The sequence below is a fragment of the Sapajus apella genome, unplaced genomic scaffold (genome assembly GCF_009761245.1).
Source record: "Sapajus apella isolate SASKATOON/1434 unplaced genomic scaffold, GSC_monkey_1.0 scaffold70, whole genome shotgun sequence".
In the NCBI taxonomy this organism is placed as follows: domain Eukaryota; kingdom Metazoa; phylum Chordata; class Mammalia; order Primates; family Cebidae; genus Sapajus; species Sapajus apella.
In genome coordinates this window covers 9,964,537-9,974,926 of record NW_022437010.1, presented here as the reverse complement: position 1 = coordinate 9,974,926, position 10,390 = coordinate 9,964,537, and the positions used below count along the sequence as shown (strand labels likewise).

At 56.3% G+C, this 10,390-nt stretch overlaps 1 protein-coding gene across 1 annotated transcript; it reads left to right on the top strand.

Annotated features, from left to right (window-relative positions):
• The first annotated feature begins 2,419 nt into the window (after positions 1-2,419).
• FOXF2 (forkhead box F2) lies at positions 2,420-8,041 on the top strand. The gene is made up of 2 exons (XM_032250105.1): positions 2,420-3,608; positions 7,105-8,041. The coding sequence occupies exons 1-2, from the start codon at positions 2,420-2,422 to the stop codon at positions 7,266-7,268; spliced, it is 1,353 nt and encodes a 450-aa protein (XP_032105996.1). The 3' UTR covers positions 7,269-8,041.
• The last annotated feature ends 2,349 nt before the right edge of the window (positions 8,042-10,390 follow it).

Genomic DNA, 10,390 nt, shown 5'->3' with positions numbered 1-10,390 from the left:
AAAAATACTATGAAATATACGGAGACTCACCCCCCAAAACCATTCAGCAGTCAGTGAGAAAGAAATTCTTAGAAAGTGGAAACAACTGTAAACCCCCTGCCCCAACCCAATCAAAACATCCCACCCGGAAAAGGGCGCCTTGTTTCTTTTTTCTATTGCAAATGAGTGGTAAACTGAGTTCGGCTTGGCCGTGTTTTCTTAGCTGACTCTCGGCTACAATCAAGCCATTTTCGGACACATTCCCATGTAGGTACCAGGGGTGCTCTGGAGGAAGCTGTCGACGCCTGTTCAGCTAATTTAGGTTTTCTTTGTCTAATTACTGTGGAGCTTAGGGAGAAGGAGCCGGCTCAGGGCAGTAAACTGACACTCGGTCTCTGTGTGTGGTATCCAGGCAGGGTTTGATGGAAAAAGCCTGCTTCCACTCAACCTCAGGTCACTGTCTGGGGCCAGCCCCGGCCCACCCCCCTCCCACCGACCCCTCCCCTCCCCACCCGCCCTCTCTGCATCTACAGCTCCACCAGGGCACTCAGCCGGCAGCAGTCCCCCAGCACTCCGGGGGTACACACGGCTCCTGCCAACCCCAAGAAGCCTGCCTCTGCGGTGCAGCTGAAGACTCTTTGCCTGGCGGCTCCCTCCTGATCACTGCACAACCTCCCCTTCTCTTGCCTCCCCCATCTCCCCAGGCTCCCCAGCAGGCACACCCAAGCATCTCCGTCCTTTCAGCCTAGATGCAGTGGGGTGCCCAGCTCTGCCTCCCGTTTGGTCGGCTGGTCTTCAGTACCTCCTTTCTGGGCCTCCCCCTTCAGCCCTTGGGTGGCCCCTCCAGCTCCGGCCTCCTGCTCTCCTCCTCCCTCTCCCAGCTCCTATCCCCTGGTCGGACTACATTTCCCTGCACGTGTAATCCAATAACTAACTGTCGGGTCTCATTGGAAATGATTGCTCCCGAGGGCACATCTCTCTCTGAGCCTGACTCTTGCTTAGGGAGGAATTAGCCACAACTGGGGAGAAGTGTTCTCAGACAGGAGTTAGCTGAGACCCAGCACAGTTTTGGGTGGGCAATGTTAAGACAGAGGATGTAAACCTAGTGACAGCTGCACACCCCTTCAGAACTGAATATAAATACAACCATCTCGCTTATCTCAGGGTCTTTCTCTTTTATTTTTTCTTCTTTTCCTTTTTCTTTTTTTTTTTCCTTACAAAACACTAACAGGGGTGGGGGGTAAGGACGTGAAGCAAATACAACCATGGGTCCCATGAGATCCAGGTTTCCAGAGTCTTTAAAACTTGGCCTAGGTTTCTCAGTCCAAATCCCTCTGCTCAAAGTTCTGAAAACGTCCACGAGCGCCAGCGGCCCACAACCTTGGGGCGCCCGCAGTTGCCCTAACAATTGTCGGGAGCCTGCAGGCCCTGCCAGAAAGAGAGAGGATTGGCACGTTACCTTTGGGCGTCTGGCACCCCGGCGTGTGGCTGAGGGCGGCAAAGTCTAAACGAAGTTGACAGATGGAGTCAGTATCGGCCCTAGGGAGGGCGGCCAGGGAGGCTCCGGGCGGCCGCACCCGCCGCAGCACCACTCGGCCCCGCGGGCTAGGAGGAAGAAGGGGGGAAGGGGGGTTTGGGGGGCGGCGCAGGGTCCACTCCGCGGGGGGCGGCCGGGTCCTGGGACGGGGAGCGGGGGCTGCTGTAGGGGGCAAACAGAAAGAAGATTTCACAAAGTCAGAGGTGGTCGAGTTTTGCTAGGGGTGGGGGTCGTCCCCCTAGCAAGCTGAGAGTTGAGTCTGTGATCCCTCCGTTTGAAAGAGGGTGGGTGAGGGAAAGTGGAAGAGGCCGAGAGAGGAATGAAAAGAGCGAGGAGACCCTGGAGTGCGGGGAGCGAGATAAGCAAGGGAGGCGGCCGCCAGGTTGGGAGGGGGAGGAGTGAGCGCCGCGGCCCGAGCGCGCCCTCCCCGCTGCGGCGCGGCGCGAGGAGGGGGCAGGGCGGGGTAGGGGGAGGGAGGGAGGGAGGGAGCGAGGAGAGCGGCCGGGGAGGGCGCGGGAGGGAGGAAGTCGGAGAGACAGAGCGAGGAGCGCTCCTGAAGGGAGACGTCGGGCTAGTCCCCGGGGTCCCGGCCGCGGTCCCATTCGCGCGCTCAGTTGCCCGGCGCCGGCCGCTCGGCCTCGAGGCCTGGGAGGCCGTTGCGCAAGGCAGGGCCCGCGGCTCGCGGAGTGATGCGCCGGGCGTTGCCTCCCGCCCGTCGCCGCCTCCAGAAGCCCCAAAGGAGCTGAGGGAGGCGACGCCGAAGCGCTGGCCCGGAGCGGCCACGGCTGCACCCCGGGCGGCGGGCTAGGGCGCTCGCCGGGCTTCTGGGCCGACCCCGCTCCGGCGCCTCCGCTCCCCGCCCGGGGCCCGCCCTCGCGGCCCGGCCTCGCTCCTGGGTCCCAGATGACCACCGAGGGCGGGCCGCCGCCGCCTCCGCCGCGCCCGCCGCCGGCCCCGCTCCGCCGCGCGTGCAGCCCGGCCCCCGGCGCGCTCCAGGCCGCCCTAATGAGCCCGCCGCCCGCCGCCGCCGCCGCCGCCGCCCTGGAGACCACCTCCTCCTCGTCGTCGTCGTCCTCCGCCTCCTGCGCCTCGTCCTCGTCCTCCTCCAACTCTGCCAGCGCCCCCTCGGCTGCCTGCAAGAGCGCGGGCGGCGGCGGCAGCGCGGGCGCCGGTAGTGGGGGCGCCAAGAAGGCGAGCTCGGGGCTGCGGCGGCCCGAGAAGCCGCCCTACTCGTACATCGCGCTCATCGTCATGGCCATCCAGAGCTCGCCCAGCAAGCGCCTGACGCTCAGCGAGATCTACCAGTTCCTGCAGGCGCGCTTCCCCTTCTTCCGCGGCGCCTACCAGGGCTGGAAGAACTCCGTGCGCCACAATCTCTCGCTCAACGAGTGCTTCATCAAGCTGCCCAAGGGCCTCGGGCGGCCGGGCAAGGGCCACTACTGGACCATCGACCCGGCCAGCGAGTTCATGTTCGAGGAGGGCTCGTTCCGCCGCCGGCCGCGCGGCTTCAGGCGGAAGTGCCAGGCGCTCAAGCCCATGTACCACCGCGTGGTGAGCGGCTTGGGCTTCGGGGCTTCGCTGCTGCCCCAAGGCTTCGACTTCCAGGCGCCCCCGTCGGCGCCGCTCGGCTGCCACAGCCAGGGCGGCTACGGCGGCCTCGACATGATGCCCGCGGGCTACGACGCCGGCGCGGGCGCCCCGAGCCATGCGCACCCTCATCACCATCACCACCACCACGTCCCGCACATGTCGCCCAACCCGGGTTCCACCTACATGGCCAGCTGCCCCGTGCCCGCGGGACCCGGGGGCGTCGGTGCGGCCGGGGGCGGCGGCGGCGGAGACTACGGGCCGGACAGCAGCAGCAGCCCAGTGCCCTCGTCCCCGGCCATGGCGAGCGCCATCGAATGCCACTCGCCGTACACGAGCCCTGCGGCGCACTGGAGCTCGCCTGGCGCCTCGCCTTACCTCAAGCAGCCGCCTGCCCTGACGCCGAGCAGCAACCCCGCAGCCTCTGCAGGCCTGCACTCCAGCATGTCCTCCTACTCGCTGGAGCAGAGCTACTTGCACCAGAACGCCCGCGAGGACCTCTCAGGTAACGCAACGCCCTCCAGCGCAGCCAGCTAGGCACATCGCCTCTAGGCCTCCAGGGCTGGCGGCTACTGCCACTGCCACTGCCACAAACAGGGCCCCCGAAGCCCGGAGGTCTGAGGGCACTGGGAAAAGCAGATGTTGGGGAGAGCCTCCTTATTCATGGGAACAGGGATGGGGTCTTACTGTCCTCGCAGTATCCTTGGCCAGCAGCTGAACTTTCAGAATCGTCTGGCTGCTGTGAGCATGGTGTGAAGTCCCCTGCCTTCCTGGGTCGATGGGGGTCCCTGTGGAGGAGACTGCAGGTCTCCTGTTCCGAGTCTGACTTAGCTTTGAGAGAAGGCATGTGACCTTTGGGGACCTTGGTCAGGAAGCTGTGTCTAGTTTCTTTCGTCCTTTTTTTTTTTTCTTGAGTTCATTTTGCTGTACTTTTGTCCCAAAGTAAATGTGAGAATCGGAGATGTTCTGTATGTTGGGGTGTGTGTAGGGAGATGTTTGCAGCTGGGCAAGTGTAAAGAGGAGGGGGTGAGAGGGTCAGAGCTGGCGCCCAGGATCTTTCACTAAAGGGACATTTGCCAGTGGAGAGGGGGTCACCAAACTGTTTAGGTCCCCTCCCCTTCCCTGCCTCCCCCCTACAATGGACACACATTGATGATACAGGTCGGGGGTGGCAGGACCTGAAGGACCCTGCTGGGACTCCCCTGATAAATGAGCCTGCCCTGTGGATGCCACTTGTAGTGCGGCTGGTTTACATTGTGTTGGTCGCAGATTATGAAAATTTGTTGACTTGCTGAAGGTGATGAGAGGTGAGAGGAGATGGTGGGGATGGAGGAGGGAATTTGAATATTTGGCCAGGTTTTTCTGGAGAATAGAGATAAACCCTTACACCCCCTCCCTCTGAGTACCCAGGGCTGCAGATTAAAATCCGATGCGCCTGCCAGTCAAAGGCAAGGCCCCAAGCTGCTGTCTCACACGGGCCTCCCACAGCAATGAGACAGTGGCTTGCAGGGTGATGCATACCTCTGTGTTCCTGAGCCGGTGTGCTGAGGGAGCACCAGGGGAGAAGGGAAGCCCAGAAATGGGCAAAAGATGTTGGTTCCCTGGAGGGTGAAATTTCCCAAATAGGCCTTTTAAATGTGGGTCTCAGAGGTTAACCAAACAAAGACAGTCTCGGCAGGACCACACGGGAGAGGATTTTAGCCTGACTTAACCCACTGAGAACAGAGTCTTGTTCAATTTTATGGGAATTTCAACAAGTAACCAATACAGGCGGCCTTCCCGTCTTATTTGTGTATCCCCTTGGACCAGCTGTCAATCACACACGCACACACACAGCCCTCCGTGGGCTCACCCCTTCCTTCCCGGCCTGCCTACTCCTCTCCCAACCTGCCAGCTGTCCTGCCAGCCCTGCTGGCTCTCTCCTCCTCTCCAGGAAGGCCCAGACTCTAAGGCTTCATAGCCTTGGAGAAACCATACTCTAGGAAGAAAAAACCACACAGGAAAGGGATTTCTGACCCTTCTTCAAGGCTGCTCTCTCCCCATCCCATACATGGGGAGCATGCACAAGCTCCCAAAACTTCGGGATCTGGATACATGATTCTTTTGGAGCTGCTGAAAACTGCCAGGCGGAGCAAGCAGGCTTCTGTGCCTCTGCCCAGCGGCCTCCCGCTGCCCGGCCTTCCTTGGGAGTCTCGCAGAACTCCCGACCGAGTCTGGGAATGCTCGGGAGAGAGAATGTCTCAGTCCTGACCTGTGCCGGGGACCCTCTGCCTTTCCTTCCTCGCCTTCTTGTTCCCATCCCTATAGAATACCCACCCAGCCCTGTTGCCGTCTCCCAGGAACACCAGAGGCAGACACTTCCGAGGAGCTGGCCCGCTGTGAGAGGACCCTGTGGGGCCTCGTTGGGAGTGCCCCTCCCGCTGGGCCAGGGCCACTGAGACCTGGGGGCCTGGTAAGGCGCCGGCAGGGAGCAAGGCAGTCTCCGCAGCACACAGATCAGCACAAGTCCCCGCGCACAAACCCAGCACGACCCTCCCTCCCCCAGTACCCCACATGGGCAGCGCCCTCAGGTCTTAGGCCGAGTGGCCAAGGTCCTTATGACCCCACCGAAGACGCTAGGGCTGCCCTGGAGTCCTTCATTAAGCCCTGCCAGCCTTTCAGGAAGGAGCTCGGGCTTTTATCATTCTGCCAGAACATCAAAGCATCGACTGCTTCCTTAGCGCCCCGCCTGTGTCCTGCTATTTTGTGGTCCAGGACTTGGCATCAGAACCTGCTTTAACGCGACGAGCGAACGCGCACCTGTGTGCAGAGCGCCGCGCACATATCGGGGCTCGCGGGCCAAGGCAGCTGCGTTAGAGCAGCGCCGCGCGTGCTCCAGTGGGTGTTGTGAGCAAGGAAGTAGGCACCGGCCACTGAGCAGCCGGCTGACTCCGTCATTGCAGGGACAAGGCGCGGCCGAGGCCACGCGAGCAGGGCCCGAGCCTGGTGGGCCGTGGGTACGGTTTTCTTGCACTGAAAAACTGAAGCGGGCCTGAAGCGACGTGCACTTTATGGTCCCCACACCACTTGGGTAACTAAGACCCGGGCGAATGGACCTAATCCAGCCGGGTGCCCAGAGGGCCTGGTCCAGTAGCCACAGGGGCCCAGTGCTCAGGGCACTGCAGGCCGACTGGGGCAAGAGGCGCCGAGAAAACAAAAGCAAAAGCCGGCGGGTGGGGGTCCAGCGGCCTGGCACTGGCGGGGGGCCAGGGAGCCGCCCCGGGAGAGCAGGGTTTGGGCCTTGTCTTTCCCCCTCCAGTCTGGGGCTGCCTCAGGGACCCCCGCGCTGCCAGATGCCTCGGACCGGAAGGGCATTTCTTTGCGCCCTGAAGTCCTGGCTTCTCTAGACAAAGTCTAAGACGTTCCGGACCCAGGAAGATGCCTGTGGAAGGGCAGGAGAAGGGGTGTGTTTTTCTGCCCCGTCCGATCATCTTGCCATTGGGTTTCCTCTCGTCCCCTTTGGCACAGGGAGCATTCCTCTGCGCTCGCCGCTCTGACCCGCACAGTTAGTTAGGAAACAAGGCTCAGAACAAGAGAGAAGGCCGCAGTCGTGTTTCTGGGCAGGCGCTTGGCCCTCCGTGCAGCCAGAGTTCAGGGGAGCACAGGTCAGGAGCTCTGCTGGGAGGGATCTGGACCCAGAGCCTGGGTCGAGCTGTACCCTACCTGTGCTCATTCTGAGATTAAAGCGCGCGTCCCAGCCTCAGAGAATAAAGTTGGAATTCCAGGACATAAGAACCGGCCTTTGGGGGGAACTTGCTCTGTGTTTGTGCGAACATCAAAACAAAACATACTGCTTCCAAAGCCATTCTGTGACCTGCCATTGTGTGTGAGATGCTTCTAAAGCTGGGTTTTCCCTACCAGTTGTCTAGCAGTGCACCTTTTGTACTCTCAGTCAAAATAAGACGCCCTGCCATCAACCGGATGACTTTGTTTCTGAGGAGGTTTCTGTTTTCTCCTTTCAGTGGGACTGCCCCGTTACCAGCATCACTCTACTCCAGTGTGTGACAGAAAAGATTTCGTCCTCAACTTCAATGGAATTTCTTCTTTCCATCCCTCAGCCAGTGGGTCATATTATCACCATCACCACCAGAGCGTCTGTCAGGATATTAAGCCCTGTGTCATGTGAACGTGAACGGAAAGGGGCCAAACAATGGCCGCTGTCTCCTTTTCCCTCCTCAGAGAGGGGCAGAGACAAACTGAGATGGATTCACATTGCCAGCAGGCGGATAGCAGTAAGCCACACACCAGCCACTTAGCCAGAATGCCCAGGACCGCGTTGGTCACTGTTATTTGCCTACTGCTGAAAGAAAGACATCGCTGGCAAGGTAGTATCCCCAGTATGAATGCCTGCAGGCTCCCACATGAGGGAGAGGGCAACTGAGGAGATTGGAAGATATGCCACGTGTAGCTCTGGGATCTTCATTGCCTTCAGTAATCAGGGTCTGAAAAACAGCAGACAAGTTGTGTGTGTGTGTGTGTGTGTGTGTGTGTGTGTGTGTGTGTGTGTTTGTCTATGATATGAAAACTTGTGTGCTTTTCAAAAAGGCAGTGCTAAGCACAAGATTTCAAAAAAGCCCCTTCTTGTTGCCTAGCTGAGTTGGGAGAGTCATTTCCCCCAAACACTGCATTTGGATACAGGTGCCAAAGAACATTATTAAGAAATTATTTAGAAACAATGTGTCTAGTTTAAGAAAGTGGTTTTCAGTATTGTGACAATACAACGTTTTTACAAGGTTGTTTTCTACCACCATATTTTAAAGATATTTTTATGACCTTCGTGTATACTCACACTTTGCTTGTATTTTAAAAGGAGGATATATTTGCACTTATGTATACTTTTACAGTTTGCCAAAGTATTTTGATGTAAAATTTTTTTCAATAAAATGTATATAACAAATAGTTGTTTTCGGGGGGCAACTTTCTCTTTGGGTACCCTGAGAGCAATGGATGCCAGGTTCTCCTCCCGCCCCACCCAGCAGCCCAGCCATGGAACTCTACCCGCACCCCCTCCAGTGTTGTAATTGACATGGTGTGGGGTCTGCGCCTTGAGTAACACAGGCCAGGTTCAGATTGTGAGTCTTCTCGGGAGAGAAAGAGTAGAAGAAACATTTTCTGTTATTTCTTTTTTTACCTCACCCTAGCTTTTTCTGGCTAAACAAAAACCAGAAGATGAAAGGAACTAGAAAGAAAACCAGGCAGGATTTGATTTGAATACACCAAGTTTGTGCCCCTTTTGTTTTCTTTCCTGTGCCCAGGGAGAGTTCTGCCCTTTGCCCTCTCTCCATCCCCACTGACTCGGGTTGACAGATGTGGGGCACAGTGGTAAGCACCCTCCCAGGGTTGGGTGTCCAAAGAACACCACCCTGCTTCTTCCCTTTGCATGCTACAGTTTTGTTATGGGTGGTGGTGGCATGCTGTCAGGAATGGAGCTCAGATCTGAAGACTGGGGGTGTGGGGGGAGCCCTGTTGAGCTGCAGGGGTCAGCCTCCCAGCAGGGGAGTTCAGCTTCCTTAGGGAGTTTGTTACAGAAGCTGGACTCCCTGACATGGTGCTCTGTGGTTGTGGCCTGTCCCACCCTCCAACTCAGAGCCTGGCTTGCCCTGCTCGGCATCTGCTCACAGCAAGCCCGTCCAGCCCTCCTTTCCTCCCGGCCTCCTCTCCCAACTCCTCCCTTTTAACCAGGGATTTAACAAGGGAGCCCCTCAGCCCCTGTTTCTGTTCTTGCTAGGTTTCCCCGTCACGAAGGTTGCAGGCAAAGCTGGTGACGCTGTGGATGGAAGAGCAAAACAGGCCAGCTAGGCAGGAGGACTGACCGGCTGTCCCAGCAGCCCGTCAGCATCATGGGCCGTGTTGAGGATGATAGGTCTGAGAGAAGCAGAGAAACTCTACCCCAATCTCCCTGTGCATTTTCCTCTCAATTCAAGGCAGGATTTTTGTTCTTGCTTTTTGCTTTTTCTTTCCTGACTGAAAAACTCACCTTTGTTTCTCATCCCCTACAAGGTCCTTCTCCCAGTCACCAGGCTTTTGGTACTCCCTCTGAGGAGCTATTTCACACCCCGGGGTTTTTGTATTATAAGTGAATTTCAGTGCAAAGAGAATCTCCTAAGTGAAACATCTTGTCTCTGAAAGTCTTAACCACCTTTCTAATTTTTAGGCTTCCTTCGTATATTTTCTAAAATTAAGAGGTGATTTAAACATTTTTTTGTCTCTCCATTATCATATTTGCAGTAAAATAAGGCCTTTTTATTTTCTTTTATAGTGAGCTACTCAGGGGCCTGCTATAAATTATGAAGTCAGTTTCAGAGTTTGCTCCGACCACAGTGCTGTGTTTACATTCCTTCCGAGGCAGCCGGCATGGTCGTAATTTATATCCTAAACACTTGAACGTAACTTGTTTATACAGAGAATGACAGGACCTCAAAGACGAAAACTGCGCCTGCCTGCCCGGCCGCATTGGGAGGCCCAGCGCGCCCCCTGGTGGCACGACGAGATCCTCCCAAGGCGACTTGGTTCTTTCAAGCTGTGCAAGAACTTGACAAAATGATCCATTTTGTGGTGCTTTCCAATAGAGACATTTTTAAGTATCTCACTTTCATAAGTTATGCTTCCCAGTTTTTGTTTCTTCTTTCTTCTTCTTTCTTTTTTTTGAGACAGGGTCTTGTTCTGTCGCCCAGGCTGGAGTGTAATGGTGCAATCTCAGCTCACTGCAGCCTCTACCACCTGAACTTAAATGATCCTCCCTCCTCAGACTCCTGAGTAGGTGGGACCACAGGTGCGCACCACCAAGCCTAATTTTTAAATTTTTGTAGAGACGGGGGTCTTGCCATGTCCCAGGGGTGGGCTTTTTTCTATTTCACTCTTTGTCTACTGTCTTATCCGGAAACCAGATCATGACTCAGTAAGAACAGGCCTGACCATGCTTAGCAGGTGCTAAAGCCATGAGTTGCTACATATATACTTCATTTCTAGATTTCTCCCCAAATCAGGCTGTTGTTTTGTTTCATTTTGAGTCAAAATTGCTTCTCTCCTAAGTGTCCCTTCCTCAAAGACACACAAACATACAGACTTATTTATATTGATCTCTTTTTTTGAGAAATATGCAGTGCTTGGCTTTAAATGTTGCTCAAATATGAGTGATTAATTTGAAAGCAAGTGCTACCCCTTTATAAGTGAAAATAAATGAATTAACTCAACTGGGGATAAATGCCTCAACTGTTTTTACGTCAAGTGGATTTTGAACTTAGAGTT